Genomic DNA, 18182 nt, shown 5'->3' with positions numbered 1-18182 from the left:
AACTGGACGTGTCTTGCCTAGATGTGAACAAAATGTCAGCATAAACAGCAGACAATACAATCTATGTCTCAACTGTCTCAACAGGACCTGCTTGCTACAAACTGCTTAACCCATTCTCTGCAAAGTGCAGCAAGCAGCTTGGATGTTGACATTGAAAATGTTGTGCTTTAAGCTTGAGAGCCAATTTAGCATCTCAGCTAGTGGAACAGTTTTATGAATTTTATTTGTGAAAGTGGAGGAATGCACTCTGTGACACTTTATGATGTGGTGGTCGTCTTTGCTGCCAGCAATTTACAGCATCCTGAAGTAAAACCCCTGGTCAGCTATTTCCAGAGTCTAGGAGAGGAGGAATACTTGTTGTGGAAGGATACCACTGATGACTGCTTTGAAGCACTTAAGGCCAACTAATTTAGCATAACATCTGTGTTTAAGGTAATGACTGATCTGAAAGGGAAACTTAAGAGAAGGCTAAAGTACATGATCGGGCTAAGAAATAATTTAGTGAAATGTGAGGGTCAAAGATTGGCCTCACATCGCCACAAGGACAAATGCTAAAATGTCTTCCAAAGCAGATGTCCCACTTGTGAATCATAGGAAGGTCAGTGCCAACATCCTCTCCAATGCACACACAGTATGTGTTGTTTCAATGATGACCTCAGCATAGAGACATGAGAGGAACTATCTGGATGTGTCAAGGCAGAGCTATCTGTCAATTTCACATCTGAGTGCACAAACATGTACCAGAAATTCTTTGCAAACCAAAACTCTTGGAAGCAGCCAGGGAAAGGCATCAGATGTATGTGTATGAGTATGTGTTATAGATTTGAGATAATGTTTCAGTTTTTATTCTGGCTTCACTGAAGGGTCCTCCTTTTTTAGTGTTATGGAAATGGAAACTCTAGCTAGTAGGCAGATTTTGTTACCTTTGGATGGCGCCACGTTGGCTGAAGAGAGAGCGGTATCAAACTTCTCAGCAAACTCTCAGCAAGAAAGTGTATTTAAAAAAAAAATCCAAACTATTTGTTTAAAAAAACTCCAAAACAAACACTTATTGTCTGGCTTAGCATAGCATAAAGACTGGAAACAGAGGAAAGTGACAGTCAAAATGATGATGCTTTTACTGTGGATAACTATAAATAGCTTGGATATACCTAAAGTGACCAGATCCCAAAGTGTGGGACAATGTGGGATACCAATGCATCAAGGTAGTCTGAAAGAACTTTTAAAAAAATAAACATTTCTAGTCTGCCCCTTTGCTTATAACGTTACTATGCTTTGCCATCTGGTTGATTCAGTAGCACATAACAGCCTGCAAATAAAAACTTAACAAATATATCTTATTTATTTAAACTTTCCCAACTTTAGATTTCCTCTTCTTAGCCGTACGGGTTCGGCATGCCGTTCTGATTTGATTTGCATTGGTTCTTGTTGGTGGGCGCGCCCTTAACTTGCATCTGCGTTCCAGTTTGACATGATCAAACAGCTCGGCCCGTCCCCTGATGACAGCCCTTACTGCTTTCTCTACAACAGCTATTTGATAAATGCCAGATTATAAAACACACATTTCAAAACTGGGGTATGACTGTCAATAACAATGCGGGACATCTGGTCACCCTAGATATAGCACCTAACACCCCCATGAAAACCACAACATGAGTTCTTTTTTTTTTACCTTAACAAAATATATTCTATTAATTAGTGAGCTTTAGAGGTGCTGCTGAGTGGATTTTGTCATATTTGGGCAGAGCCAGGTTAGCAGCAACGTAAATGGCTGCTAGTTGTAGCTTCATATTTATCATACAGATTTGAGAGTGGTATCAATCTCCTTAAACTCCCTAAAGAAAGCAAACGATTTTCCCAAAATGACAAAAATAAACAAAACAAAAACCTCAGTTTCCCCCTTAAATCTGAAAGATTCCCAATAGTTTTTGTTTTACCTCGATTTATATAAACTATGTAAAAATAAAATGTAGTACTTGAGACAGTTCATTTAAATATATCTTTTAAACTAGTTGTGATTCTTAAGGAAGAAGAAAAAAAAAATCATATAATGCTACAGTCAGCCTGAAGCAGTATCAGTCGTGCTGTATTTGAGTGTGTGAAGTCATGTCAAAATAGCATAACAAAGTCTGCCATAAAAAGATACAGAGTTCACTTGGGGAAACACGACATATTGAGAACAGATTGTAGCAGAGACGACCTGCATATGAGCTCCACTGCAGGTTAACAAGCTGAATAATGCTGTGTCGGGACAAACAGTCAACAACAAAAAAGAAAGCCTTCCTACATTCAGGTTAATGAAATGAGTTCTGCTGAGGGTGACAAGAGGTAAGAAGAAAAAAACCAAAAACTGTGACATGCTGTAATAAATAGGAAAAATAAAAAGTATCCATGGTTGATTCTGTTCACTTTATTTCAGTACATGTTACTCATACAAAATAATCTGTACAAAGGCTAAAATAGGTCATATTTTTGCATAGAAGGAACAGTGGTGTAAAACAAAAAGCCAGGATGGAATGGCACAATAAACTCCACTCACTAGAACACATGGGCCTAATAACAATTAGGTTAAAAAAGGGATAAAGCTCCGTACAAAAATACTCTGCTTCTTATTCCATGCCGTAGAAACACGAGACAAATTGGCGATAGAGTTCCCACTTTCATCATCTCCCCTTTGTTCTTTAAAAGAAACCTCTCTGCTCGACCGGCTGGCTACCATTAGCTAATCTCAGCATGTTTAGGACAACAGTCCCTCAGGTTTTGTTATTTTTTTTATTTTTAAAAAGATGCCATTTTACAGTTGCAATGCCACTCTCTTTCATTTAATACGCCATGGGGATCTGCTGTGACACTGCTTCATTTTGCTGTTCATGCCAAGTCCTGTCTAACAACCCCCCCAAAATTCAGCATCAAACACTGTTTAAATGCTGCATATATAATTGACAGTGACATAAAAAGGGAATACATCAGAAGCATTGAGTCATTAAACATGAAAGGCAAATGAGCGTACGGTATCGTGGGATTTTTTGTGACACTCTTTCCTTTATTTAAAAAATAGTTGATTTAGAGAATAAAGAGAAGGTAGTGCACCACCTAGTATAGATATTCAGAGTGCTTTCACATGTAGCAGAAAACTCCACAGGACAAGGCTGGCATGTATCAGATAGTGTCACCCAGCAGAACACAACATCAAACACACCATTTCTAAGAGCATACATTCCCACTGTTCAGATATTCAGCTTTAGCACAGGGGAAGGATTAGGAGGAGATTACAGAAATAATGTCAAAGGTGGCGAAATAAAAAACTTAAAAAAAGCAGTTTCTATGTCTTCAAAATTCTTCACAGCAGACAAAACCCAATTACTGCATGTGCCATCTCTGTGGCTTACTGGGAGTGCTTCCATGGATAAGAGGGAATACTTTATACTCCTTCTGAAACAAAACAACAACAACAAAAAAACACATGGAAAATGTGTTTTACTACAAGATGCAAATGCAGTCAAATAAATCGACCAAAAAACTAAACAAAAACACAAATTTACATCAAATTTACACTGCTCCTGTACTTTAAAAGAAAAACAACAGAGGCAGAAAAAAAACTATCAAATGTGACAAAATGGATAACACACGGGTGGAAAGTACTGTATGTCTGTAAATGAGCACAAAAGAACATGGGTTATTAGGCAATTCAGAATTAGAAAATGGCGATTAAACTCTCAATGTAAATGTGATTACACGTGGCAGAGGTATAACAGTAAGTTACATCAGTTGTAAAAATGAGCATATTTACATCTGGGGCTATAACATACAGGGCTGATATACAGTTCTGTAGTCACATGAGCTCTGTGTTGTGCAGTGTCATCTAATAAATCATGCTCTACAAATACATAATGGGCCTTACACTGGCAGTTTTAAAAGACATACTGCAGATTATACCAGCATGTCCTGATTTAATTAAACTAGGTCCTAATACAGAGAAGCACGACGACAAGCGTGCAGTGTGCCTTTTGTGGGCTTCACGCGATGCTATATGACAAATTCTCTCCCTCTATCAATTCTGACTTAATTGCTTTAACTGCCCGTAGCAATGTTAAGACAGAAAGGCATTTTTTGCACCTTGAAGAGGAACATCGCAAAAACTAATCCTCTGAGAAACAAACGCTTAATGTCATGTTCTCACAATGAGCAACAATGAGCCTCTGTCATGAATGGAAAAAAAAATAATTAACACAGCCTACAACAAGAAAAAAAAAAAAGAACAGAATATCATATAAAAACAAACATTTAAACAGTGACAACCAATGTACAAAAATAACATCATTAAACAGCTTTTGTTAAATGGCATTCATCCCTGTATTCTAAAAACGTGAAGGAACATTTTCTCTGACAAAAACCATGAAAACTAGGTGACAGTACGCAGAGCTGAGAGCAGAAAATGTCAGCTCAGTCAGATCAGTCAGAGGCAAAGAGATTCAGAGTCTGTCGGCTGGGTCTTTGAGATATGACGTCAGTTTTGGAGACGAACACCGGATTTGTTTTATTTCCGCTATTCACCATTCTCACATTTTCTGTGACAACTGCGTTGAAACACTTTCCCACCCCACGCAAGAAGAAGCAACACAACTAAATATTTATCTTGGGGTTTCTTCTGAACTTCTTCTTCCTGCAGTAAGGTAACAACGCAGTCTGATTTACAGAACTGTTACAGCTATTTCTCCTATAACCCCTCCCGGGCGCAGAAAGCACCTCACAGCTGCTTCGAGGCATCCAAAGTGCACAGCTGTATTTCTTCAGTGTCAGCGCTGCCAGCTACTGTATATGTAGCATCGGGTGTCTGCAGAGGGAGGCAGTAAATAAGGGATGTGTGGAGGGTTTGTGGAGGCAGCCAAGCAGAGGAGATGTGACCACTCGTGCCTGTGCTGTACATCAGCAGCTGTCATGTTCCCCCCTTGGACACAACAAGAGGAGTTGGAGCATATGGGGGCAAGCAGTGAATCACAGCCAGCAGGGTCGCTGCACATCACAACTCAAATCTGTTGCTTCCTGATGCACGATGCCTCCTCAAAACTGTCTCTTCGATGAAGTCATAATAAAACTAATAAAAAAAAAGTTAAGAATGAGTACTTTGAGGCATACAGGCTGCCAGACAGAAAGAATGTCTAATGAGTGAATTTGTCTTTTCTTTGCTGTGTCATTTATTAGCCCATGTAGCAGCAATGCACAGTGTCTGAGTTCCAAGGCTTCATCCAAAGTAAGAAACTCTCCTGTGAACTATTACCTTGGACATAATTTAAAACGCAGCCACTTCTGGTCCCCATGATTTCTTTACTCGGTTTCCAACAGCAGCAAACAAATGACCACCTGTCTTCTCCTGGTAAAGGACAATTTCAGTTCACGGTCTTACATTTTTATAGAGTTTGCCATCATCCCTATCAGTAATAATTAATTTCTCTGCTGAGATCTGAGAATGTGGCAACATTTCTAAAATGAAGTCTGACAGAGGCAAGGGACACGTTCTAGTTCTAGGCCTCGTGAACTGCTGCTATATGTTATACTGTGCACTATTTTTACAGTCCCATTTTTTCAGTGCCTGATTTGTGAGTGTGAAATTCCTCCCAATGGATTGGCGTAATCAGCCTCAGGTAATTGCAAACTGTTACTATATTACTAAACTGTGGAGCTATGCTGATATGAAAGGTACTTGCACGGTTCTTCAACCATTGTTAAAGAAGCCAACAGCTCCTCGCAGTTGCGTTTGTGTCAACAGAAAAGGACGTTGTCACATTAGATAGATAAGTCACTTCTGATTGAAGACAAATGAACACCCTCTCCTAGACAGAAAACAGCTAACATGGACACATGGTCTTGGAAATTCAGTGTGATTATCCATCCTGAAGAACACGAGCAGTCACATGGCCATAAACGCCCAGCTTAGACAATCTTATTTGGAAGAGGAAACAAAGATGAACAGTAAAATTATCACTTCAACTCTCTGTTGAAAACGTCCATCAGTACACTGACTGACTTTTGGGTTAAACTTTGACCCATTGTGCTTGCTGTAGATAAAGACATTAGGAACATTTCAGAAGCACTCACAATCTGTTTTGTGAATAAAATTTGGTAGCTAGACTTTTTCAGGTTTTGCAACCTGCTTGGACATTGTGGAAATGTTATAGCCATGTTCTCAGACCTCGGCATTTACTCTGATTACAACGATATCATAACTAAAATGATCCTTTAAGACAGCCCTAAACCACAACCTTTCACACTCTCAGACATTTTAAAGTCTAGAGTAGACACACCAGCGGGCATTTTTTTGTTTTCAAGTCACTACAGCAGATGTAGAATATTTTCAGGCCTGAAGAGGTAGGCTGGTGCTGAGATCTCCTGCAGTGAATCAGCAGAAAACAGACATGTCCTACAGGGCATGTTGCCATACCTATCTGTCTCAGCTTTGATCTGCCTACACTCCTGCTGCCCCCTCCACTGTGTCTGCACGGAAAAGGAAGCTTGCGTAAAATGGGTTAAGTTGCAAACCCGAGGTGTCGCCTTGTGATGAACAGGAATGTCAGCGGAGGTATTGTGTACGTATCAAGCGTTAAGCTCACTGCTTTTTTGACATGTGGGAAGAAAATTAGGGTGAAAAAAAAAAGGAAAATGGAGGCACGGGAAGTTGACAGCCAGAGAGAGAGGGAATGAGGGAAGGCAGAGCAAATGGACGAGATCTCAAGAATATAGAAGAGAGTCTTTCGCAGCCTCTGTTAACACAGTTGATGGCAGCCAGGAGACAACATGTCTGCTCTGTTTTCGCCCCTCACACCCTTGCTTCTCCATGTTTCTATGTGCTATATATTTTCCCTTCCTCTGTTGCTTGGACAATGTGATGAAACACACCCACAAAGCTACACATACACACATTACGTACTAATACAAAATTCTGTCTGTATTCTCGGAGGGGGATCTTCATCACCAAGATGTCTTCACTTGACAGTCCTGGTGGAGCCCTAATAAACAGCCATTTTACACCATCTGTATTGTCTCACAGGGAATGGGAATACTGCTGCTGTGTGGCAGTACAAAGTGTGTGCATTACATTTTCATATTCAGAGGATACAGAAGAATATGGTATGAAATAAATCAGCTGATGATGTCTCGCACTGACATGACGTTCCTCCATCATGCTCACTTTACCCAAATCTCCGTAGCCGTATGAAAAAAATATGAATCGTGGATTACGTTAAAAGCCACCGCAAGTCTGTGCCCCTCAACATCAAATCCAACCCCGCACACACACTCTGCACGTCTGAGAGCTCATTGCACTGATCTATTCAACACTTACATTCCACGGGAGCGTCCTTGACATACTTACAAAAAAAACAAGACAAAATGAAGACATTTGACATTTTGACGACAAAGGTAAATCAGTAAAGTAGAAAACTAGCATGCCATGTTGGAACTTTTTCATTACAAGTTTACAAGTGAAAAGGGGGCTTGACTTTAATCAACAGGAGGAAAAACTCCACTCCAAAAAAAACTCTTGTGGAGTGTTATCATCAGTTTCAGATGTTCTCATTGGAGTGGGGTGTGTGGGCATTAGTAAAGTCTTCATTGTCTTAAAGTCTGTCCTTCCTTCCAGCAAAATGTTAGTCCAAGCAAAAAAAATAAAATAAAATAATACTCAAGAGGAGTGACAACCAACAGGATTCTCTTCCTTGCCAAAAGTAGGTGTCCCTTTTCTTCCAGTTGTGTTACTCTTTGGCAAAAAGAATGATGAAAGAACAGAGCAGAACAGAGCGGGGACACAGCTGGAATCTGTACAGGTCTGGGTGGGAGAAACGAGGGGTGGCAGAGGATGCTCTAAAGAGGTTGTAAAGTGTGGAGGGGGGAGAAGCAGGGGTGTTTAAATCAGAGTCTTATCCCATCAGGCAGTGGGGCTCCTCTCCATTGCGTGCCTCTCTCCAAGGCTAAGCATCATATTTCTTCCCCGTTCTGTGGATGTGGTGGAACAGCGTCATGGAGAACGCCATGCCCAAGAGCTGTGGAGGAAACGAGAAGGAGATAATGAATTTGGGTCTGCATGTATAGTGCATGGGTTTATGTATGATATATGTGTGACTGTGTGGTCTTTTTGATGTCCATGCCCTGGGCTGCTATGTGTTTTTCGATGCGCAATAAACCCTGTAGTGAAGCGGGAGGACATTTCCGTTCACTCTTTTTCTCAGATGGCCTTCAAATGTGAGCTCTGGAATGTTTGCAATCGAAAAGAAAATGTACAGTGTGCACAAGCATTAAGTCGATGACGTAAATTGAGATGCCACTGAATCAAAGTAGCTAGCTATCTCTTTGAAGTTTCCATTACCCTTGATACTTCTACATCAAACACAGTCACAAGGCTGATCCTAAAACTATTATCTGGGAAAGTTTGGGTGACCGGGAAACTGCACACTACTGTATGGTGTATAGTCTTTACTTAATAAGGCAATGTGGACCTACTGTCTCCACTGGGAATTCCTACAGGATGTGATTAGCCTGGGTAAGCTGCTGATATGCTTCCTTTAGTTTCAGTCAAAACCTAATACGCAGTGCTGCTTGAAAGAAAATGCTACCTTAAGCTGCTGTCAATCAAAACATGAAATGCCATTTGAAGTAAACATGCAGCTAACAGGGCGTTGGGACCAACGGAAAACCGACTTAGTGCTTCAAAACCATCCCAATTATTTACTGGGTGGTTTAGAGTTTTTCCTGCCTGCTTCATTCAGTCAGTCTGAGGGAGACAGCATGACAACTCTTCAAAGCTCAAACATGATCTATGTATAAATACAGCTGACATTTCTGAAACCATTGTGGGTGAAGTCATACATATAGGCAAAGTCTGTTATATATGCCGCTCGTCTAAATCATTCATAAGCCAGTGCTCCATGCCTTTGGCCATTATGCAACATTGCAGAGTTATGGGACATCAACTTTTCATGATGCTCATCACCGTCATGTCCTTCCAACTTGCCTTCGAGTCTGCTAATCTGACAGCGCGAGGCCTGTTCCTCGACTCTGCCACCTATCACCCGAATCAGAGTGAGGTGAGATCATTAAAATCAATGACAGCTGAGAAGGTGTTGTGGGGTTTCATGAGAAGCTATATCTGCCTCCAAACAGGGCCAATACTTGTCCCTGCTCTGCATACTGTGCATACTGTGTGTGTGTGTGTGTGTGTGTGTGTGTGTGTGTGTGTGTGAGTAAGTGTCAGGCAGAGAAAAGAAAGTTGGTGAGTATGTGGACATGTAGGAAGTGTGTGATCCTGTCATGAATACAGCGATCCAAAGTTGGCCAACATATAATTATGCCTCAGTGAGGTTGTGAACTTTCACTAAAGCTCAAGCACCATCCTCCCCAAGGGACTTAAAAAATGTGCCGAATTTCAACAGGAAGATTTAATAGTGAGGCTACCTTGCTGTGAGTGAGCCATGGACTCATTGATTGGCAAATTGAAGACTTGTCTTGCATGAGCACAGTCACAGACAGGGACTGAGGTGGCAGGGAAAAGAAAGCAATAGAAAAGTGGAAAGGATGATGCAGAGGGCAGGGGATAATACAGTGCGCTGCATGAACAGAAATCCTAAGTGCATTTCCATTCACCTGTTTTAATGCGCATTTTCAATTTGAGCATAAAATAGGAGACATGGCAAAAACATTTTTTTTACTCTTGGCTGAAGCGGCAGAGCTGATGTATTTGTTGATGAGGAAACAAGTGTTAAACAAATATAAATGTCATATTTTCATTAGATTTCCTCCATAGTTTTCATTTGTTTTAGGTTTAATGGTATCTCATTGTTCCTTATTATACTTCTGCAATGTTTTAATGGTCCCCAGCTGGAGAATTAGCCCCACCAGCTGTATCTCAATATGGCCAACTCCTAATATTTGTATAACGATATTTTAATCCTAATATTTGTAGCTGCCATGTGGCTGCCCATCACTGTCCATCATCTCTCCGCATTTGCATGTCTATGAGCCCTTTGTGTGTGTCTGGTTGTATTTCGGGCTTATGCATGTCAAGTGTGAAAAAAATAAAAATCTCCTCAAGGGATCAATAGAGTATCATTTCTATATAACATAATGGATGGAGTGTTGAATGAAGTGAGTGACATATAGGTATCGTACCTAAAGCAGGTGGAAGGTACACAGGAAATAGAGCTGTCTCTTGTATGTGCTAGAGCAGGAGCTAAAGTGGAGCTGTCCTAACACATAATACAAAACACTTCAGCAGTCAAACGTGTGAAATAAAAAGCATATATATATATCTCACACACACACACACGCTTGGCTGAATATATACATATACTTATACTTTGTTTGCTTATTCAGTCTCAAGACACTTTTAGGACACAACCTCCAAGTAAGTGGAACAACTGCTGCAAAGACGGCCATTGTACAAAGGAGAGGGATAGATGTAAAACAGAGTTTAGGACAAAAAAAGAAGTGGTGCCTTAGGAGCAATATCTATCAACTCCCCCTGCAGTGCTTTTAATCTTCAACTCTCTGTACCTGCTCCTCTATATTCAGTCTCTACTGTCCTATCTTCTGATAGCTTCTTATACATGACTACAGCTTGCTTGGCACAAAGCCAGGCGGCTGTGATTCTCCCAGACAGGATCAGGGTGCAGAAGACAGTGACTTCAATATTTCAAATTGTGTGGGTTCCCAGAACGCCCACTGAGCACAGGCTTCATAACTTTCTCAGTAGAGGATGGTGTCATAGGGGCCACTGGATGCACACGTTTTTTTCCTTTTTTTTTTTCTTTTCTCAAGCTTATTACTAGATAGGCAGACACAAACAAATGCACCACAACACACACAAAAGGAAAGGAAAAAGAAATGGCAGAGAAGCAAAACAAATTGAAGAAGGAAAGAACCATTTGTCACCGAATCACCTACCTGCACTACCAAGATGACCATGCCTATGGTTCCCAGCAGGTGCTTGTTGTCGTCCAGCCATTCCTCCACTTTCTCAAAGCAGCCCTAAAATGGAACAAAAGCTTGTAAAGATGCCACTAAAAAAAAATGCGGATTTCCAGCATGAAATCATGTCACTATTCAGTTCACGCTTCTTTTTTTTTTAGGAAAAAATGCATCTCTTACATTATGAGGTATACCCTTGGTTGAATGAACTACAAGGTGAGGTGTTAAAACAAATGAATTACCCATGAGTAATGATTTTTATATGCACACTTACGGGCCATATGGACAGATGTATGCATGTGTAAATGTATTCCCACCTGGGTTCATTCAGAGGTCACTCACTGGTAGGGAAGGGAAGGTAGAGTAAAGGACTTAATGGTGGTTTCATCTGCAAAGTGGTGCCCCTTTTCGCATGTGGGTGCTGAGGCAGCATGTAACTATGTAACTATATAGTGTGTGGCCCTCTCCTCTGGGCAGGATTTGGACACAAGCTTTTAGTGCTGCTTTTCCCGATAGACCAGCTCAATGTCTGCCTTTTCTCATTTAGGCAATTATATTAACACGGTAATCCCCTACTCTGGACCTGCTAACAAACCACATGCCGGACCAATTGCAGATTAGACTTGTAATGAGGGGAGATTGGTGAACATTGTGTTGCAAGCTTTTTGAGACAAAAGGGCTGTTGTCTCATGCATAATGGAAAATCCAGCGTGATCAGAATTCAGCAGTGGGATGAAAACTTTTAAGTAACTTTAAATAAATAGACTTGGGGTTGTAAAAGCAACTACTGAGCAGACGGACCACAGATATATAAGATTTATGATTTTTATATCCCCTGTGAGTCCTCTACTAGATTTTGTCTGAACGTAATTATTATTTAAAACCACATATATTCAAACACAACTTGATGTGAAACGACAAGATGGAGAGGGCTGATGATCCCACTGGTGTTACATCCATGGACGGATTATGAGACAATGGAATAAAACACATAAAAAGCCGCCCACTCCTCCTCCGTACAGACACAAGAGACACAGACTGAAAGAGCCTGAAAGAACGACACAATTCTGTGTAATAGTTTTGTGTTGTTATGCGTCTCTCTTTGTGGTCATTTTGCATCTCTTTTTAGCTGTTTGTCACATCAAAAAGAAATTCTATTCTAGGGACCGTATGACCTTCCATGGTTATATCATGTAGTGTGTATATAACAAAACACATGTTTACTGTAGAGGCCAATGTGAACTCACCCTGTTCCAGAACATGGTGGTGGAGTTACGACCACAGTTCTGGTAATGCTCCTGGCAGCAGCGGTCAGGAACTACCTTTTCCTTCAAGGCCTCGTGCCAGTCGGTGTATGCTATCACACCACAGCACTTCCACTGTAAACACACACACACACACAGATAAACACACACATAGAAAACAGGATTAGTTAATGCTTCCTGTCAGACCTCAAACTAACTTTAATGTAACAAGTATCATAATTAGTCCCTTTGCTTTAGAGGGATACAATAATGGAATAAAATGTGCTTCAACAACCACTTTGGACTTTTAGTGTCACATTAATGCCACTGCTACAAGCCAAGAAATACATTAGCAGGAATATTTTAGTTATACTTTGCATTTATGTATTACTAATATTGTTGTGAGAGAACGTTCAAGTTAATTCTCCTAATTTGTGATGCAATGTGTTGTGTGAGGTCTGCTTACCTCTGCCTGAATGATGTTCCAGGCGTTTCGCAGACCTATGTTGTTTTCTGAGTTGTAGAGAGCCAGCCCATCCTTCAGATCCTGCTTGGCGTTCTCACTCACCTGGAAGACAACAGCCTTGGTTAGAGACCTTGGTTTATAGTGCTAGGAGTATGAATTGAATAATAGCATTGATTATCGTCTTGCCATGTGAGTAGGCTGTTGAAGTACAGGTTGTTGAATGGTGTTTGTAAGGCTGCATTCACATAATTGTGCTATTGTCAAACTGTCTTTTTCACACACAGGTGAATGATAATGGTCGTGTCTGTGATGTGCAGTGAGTTGTGGTTTAGTGTTTTTAGAGGATTGTGTATGATTGATGATGGTGATCCTTCCACAGACCACCGAGGCTTAGCAACAACGAGAGTGTAAAGTTTCAGGTAAGCCTTTCTCTTGAGATCTAAAAAATGGAAACCTGCTGCAGTGATTATGACTTTTGCATGATGACTGCAGATCTGACATGTGTCATGCGTCACCTCACTCCACACACACAGCTACAACATGCCCTTGAGCAGAGCCAGCAAGTCATTTTCCTCTTGACTGAACCCCAACAATGCTCAGGGTTGTGCCATGTCTGATGGAGATTAATATCTCATTGGATGTGTTAATGAGATAAAAAATCAGAGTTTTACTTCTCCTGCAGTTCGCTTTGCCTGCTGGGATTTGATAACTGCCAGGACAGATTGAGAGGCGCTTCAGATAAGGGGTAATTATTACTAGAAAAATGACACGCCAGAGCCATGCTGAACATCTTCACAGGCAATACAAGTTAAATCACAACAAAAGGAACACACTTGCTTTAACATTTAGAGCTCAAGGCCTCAGACAGGAAGGATTCAGAGCTCAAGGCCTCGGAAAGAAACAATAAGAAAAGTGGCATCATGTCTGTCAATGCTTGACACAACAATACTCTTCTAGCTATTCACCAGTTTCTTTACTCAGAGAAGGAGAACTGGTGTTCAGTTAGACGTTGTTTGGAGGCTGCTCAGTAAATCCCTCAATTAAGAGAAGCAGCAAAAGTGAAACAACCTGTTTTTGTTAGTTTTTACCTTATCAAAAACCTGTATTCTGTACACTGAACTACATACTGTATGACAGACAGACCAAAGCTTCCTTTGCTCATATAGAATACTAGATTAAGCTTTCAATTAAGTGCTTCAGCAATTCATTGGTGGGAAGAAAAACCCTCAAACCCTTGTTTTTTGAGCTGCGAGGCATAAGAAAACTATTTGCTGAATTAAACATAAAAGTGAAAGACATTTTTTTCCTGATTAATTAGTTTTGTAGCAATAAAATGCTTTAGTAGTCATTAATCATGCAAAACCTATTTATAACATCCTCTGAAATACGGTTAGTATCATTTCAAATCACATTCTTCTTTCTCGCTCTGTAACTTTACTGATGCAGAAGAGTGAATCTGTGTATTGCACCTCGGGCTGCAGGCCCGACCATATCTGTCCTTGTGCAGGAAAATGAGATGAAGAGCAGCATCATCACTCTCTGCCTCGTACTTTGTTTCTATCATCTATCTTCTCTTCTCCATCTAGGCTATATGCGATGCTGCTTGCTCATTACTGACTCCTTGCACTAACATAGTCGCTAGAGAGTAGTAAGGGGCCCCTCCTACTACAATAAAAACCATCTTCAGAGTCTCCAATAGGTCTCTGCATATCTTCCATTTCATGTGTGGAAGTCTTTGTTACAGCCTGAAATGAAACCTAATGATCCAGATTTACCGCTAACGAGAGGCAGACAAATGACTGCAGAACAAACAGGGATTTGATCATACAACACTGCCCCATTTTCTCCTTGCAAAAGGGGCAAACACATATTTGTTGCATTAGCCTCTTTTTTTCTGATAAGGAAAACTAACCTCTAACTGGATGCTGCTGGTACTAGAAGTTTTTCACAAATAAAAGTCTCCATTCTTTGACAATATCTAACTCCTGGTGTGTTTTCTCTCTGAAAGCTGCTACAGGGTATCAGTGCAGTACCTCAAGTGTGGCATATTGACAAAAGCCTGAGCCACCACTCATACTTCTCATTAGATAGATAAGCTTGTGGTTTCCTCTGTTTTGACCATACTGTAAGTCCATGCTCAGCAATACAGGGACAGCACATTTATCACCAAAATCTAAAGGGTTCTGCTCGGCCACTCGGGTTAACTCACAAGAGTCACACTGAGGGGGTAAACAGAGGTAGACGTGCAGATATACATGACAGGGCGAAGAAGAGAATAGGCTTTCTATCCAAATTGTTGTGTTTTTTTTTTCTTTTGCAACTGTGCACAAAAGCAGAGAGCGGTGAGTGGGTGGTGAATTGTCTGACAAACACCTGTCACTTGAGACGCTGTAATGAAACAATACATCCAGTATCCTAGTACTGAAATTACCAAATGGTAAGGTGTTGAAGCTATTCTTTAATCTATTTTCTGTTTGTTTTATATTTTACACGATTTTTCAACTCTATATTCAACTCTACCAAAGTCCTTACAAGCATATTTCTTTGGTTTCCTCTAATCCCAGCATGGAGACATTAATAATTCTAGTTAATGGACTCCCCGCTGTCAGAACTGGGCCCCAGATCTGCTGACATGTAAACACTTTGGGAAGCAGGTACCCTGGGATTTGTCACTGTACAGACACAGAGGCATACTGCTTACTCATTACCAAAGTGGCCCACCATTACTGAGCTGACTGTTACAATATTCATAAATGTGATGAATCAGATTTTTTTTGTTTCACTGTTGAATATGCAATGCAAATTAAATTTGCCTATTCAGACAGCAAAAGGTCATATTTGTGCCATGTACGTTTCCAAAAAAAGAGCACATTTAGAGATGTGTGAGTTTTTACTTTTGCCTCCGAGGTCGACTGGCTAACAACTGGTGTCACAGAGGGCAGCCTGAGTTCTTCACAAAACGCAAGAAGGCTTATTGCTTTATTTACAGTAGGTAGTGTGATTGGTGTATAGAAAAGCAATTAGTGTACTGGTGTGAGTTTTATTCATTTTACCCAACTGCTATTTTTCACTTTGAGCAATTACAGTCTTCAAATTATGTTAGAGTGCTTAATTCCAAATGAATTACAGTCTCTGCAGTACAATTCTGCTAAAAGAAAATCCACAGACTATGCAGGTAGTTTACTAAACATATTACCACTCTGAAAAAGCAGTCAACTGGATGAAAAAATAAGCCATCTGTGAAATAAGACAAATGCTACCCACAGTATGTAAAAATGTAGCCAGTTAAAAAAAACTGAAATTTTTTAACCTTCTGTGCACACTGGCTGGAGACCAGAGCTTGGAGATACATTGGAGCCTGTGCCATGCATAACTGATGCAGACACAAGGCACTGGTCAAAGAAAAACATAATCTAAAACTGTGATATCTTTTTATTTTTTGGCCACAAAAACAAAACATCAACACGCTTGTATCCAGCAAATAGTCTTATAATAGAAGGTTCTCATTCATCCAGGTCATCTTTCTTTGAGAAGGGTTAAATCTGGGGTAAATGGACGTGGCTGTAGATCCGTGAAGACGTTTTACCTCATCCTCATCCAAGAGGCTTCTTCAGTTCTAAAAAATGATATCCATTTGCCCCAGATTTAACCCTTCTTAATTCCAGCAAATACGTTCATATGTTTCTGGCCATGTGGCAGGCATAAGTTCAATACTTATTCCCCTTTTAGCTCTATTTCTGGTCTCTACCAACCCCACAACGAAATAGTTGGTTCTTATGTTGCTAAATGCTCCACTATGTTCACCAGTGAATTGATAACTGTCTGGCATTTTGTGCTGGACAGGTAGGCGTAAAGTGGGTTTAGCTTTTTTCCTGCTGAAAACAGCAGTCTGCTGAAAATAGCCCACTTTGCAGGACAATTCTTCAATTTTCTATTCCCTCATCTCTCCTCTCTTATCTTATCTTCAGTCTTTAAACATGACTCATTCTATGAAGTCTTAAACAGCCACACAATTCAGAGAAAATTGTCACATATTTTACTGTTTCTTCAAGTGAAAGAAAGCAAGTCTTTTTCTGTATTGTCAGAGACTCTGTTACCTTATCTCCAGCTATCTCAGCTGTACGGCAGTACTAAAAGAGTGTTACCTCATAACCAAACACATAAGTGACAGTCACATCTTCTAACATTGGCTGCACACACAGGGAATCTGCTTTTTAAACAAAGGTGCCACTTTCAAAGGTTTTCAGTGCTCTTATCCTGATTTTCACACGTTCTTGAGTCGGGTGTGCTGTCAGGGCACATGGGCTCCTAAGAACCGAAGCTAACAATGTTTTACTTTTGCTGTTCTCCACAGCTCTGGACAAGTGTGTTAGCTAACTGCCTGGAAAGTGTAATAAATAAGAGGGAAACAGCATCACAGCCAGAGGTTCCCAACAACACATCATTAGACAGGATACTTAATTCCCTCATATGTGCAGGCCTGTGCTGGGTAGCCTGAGGCCGGGGCCCTCGACAGAGTGAGGGGAAGACCCCCACTACATCTCTGTAATTGGTCTGGAAAAAGTAAAGCATGGTCAGGAATTGAACATAGCTCTGCCTGTAAACAACGGCAACACATGTGTCTGCTGGTTTGTGGGTTGTTACCAAGATAAACCAATGATGAGATATGGCCCTTCCTGTTCTTTGAATTCCTTATATGACTAACCTCCCTTCCTCCTCAGTGACAGCCGTACCCTTTTTCAGACTCTCTTTCCAAAAGTTTACAGTGACACCTCAACTTACTTTTGTCACATTTGTCCTCTTTCGATCCTCCCTTCAAACTATTTTTATGTACTTCTTCCTCCTCTTTTAACAACTTCCCACCCTAACACATTTATCCTCCTTCCCTTCCCTGTCTTAGATATATCACCTTCTTTTTTCTCCCACCTGGCTGTGTCCACCATATCTCCCCCACATTTTCTATTTGTTGTTGGGTTTTTTTCTCCTTCTCCCTACATCCCCATTTACACTTTGGTGCTTCCCCTATCTTCTTGCCAGGTTCACTTTCCTCATTCTGAGCTAATAAAGCTCCACTGGCGTTCAGCTCGGCGTGTTGGGTTGACGGAGGCACAATGAGGTCACAGCGTTAAAGACGGATGGCTGTAATCTGGTTTGTGGCCCAACCATCTGCTGTAGTCAGCTGGTTGCTAACTGCAGGGCCAGCCTTTATTATACAACGGCCTATACATGGCATTTAATCAGAGAGCTTAATGCCACTGGGCTGTGGACGAAAAGAGGGGCTACCACCACATAAGCTATACCTGTAGGCAAGACTGCTGGGGTGAAGAAGAAAAAGAAATTATCCAGTAAGAAGAAAGAGCAGCCTCTTTAGCAGGATTAAAATAGCGGAAATAGAGAAGTACTGGGTGGTGACTAAATGAAAGCAGTGAAAAAAAACAGATACTATATGTTCGTTTCTTCCCCAGATCTCGTCGACAGCTTGTCATCCGGAAGGATCACAGTTGGCAGAGGCGTCA

At 40.8% G+C, this 18182-nt stretch overlaps 1 protein-coding gene across 6 annotated transcripts in view; it reads right to left on the bottom strand.

The window, feature by feature from the left end:
• Window positions 1-2390: 2390 nt before the first annotated feature.
• The window catches only part of tspan9a (tetraspanin 9a), a 148760-nt gene continuing 132968 nt past the window's right edge, over window positions 2391-18182 (bottom strand). For all 6 annotated transcript variants that reach the window (XM_019263439.2, XM_027272589.1, XM_010756816.3 and 3 more), the window contains 4 exons: window positions 12667-12768; window positions 12204-12335; window positions 10933-11016; window positions 2391-8036 (listed from right to left, as the gene is read on the bottom strand). In XM_019263439.2, coding sequence (XP_019118984.1) covers window positions 7965-8036; window positions 10933-11016; window positions 12204-12335; window positions 12667-12768 — 390 coding nt within the window. In that variant the 3' untranslated portion in view covers window positions 2391-7964. The remainder of the gene's footprint in view (window positions 8037-10932; window positions 11017-12203; window positions 12336-12666; window positions 12769-18182) is intronic.

This window comes from Larimichthys crocea, chromosome XXI (genome assembly GCF_000972845.2).
Source record: "Larimichthys crocea isolate SSNF chromosome XXI, L_crocea_2.0, whole genome shotgun sequence".
NCBI classification, from domain to species: Eukaryota; Metazoa; Chordata; class Actinopteri; family Sciaenidae; genus Larimichthys; species Larimichthys crocea.
This window is presented reverse-complemented; position numbering and strand designations above follow the sequence as displayed.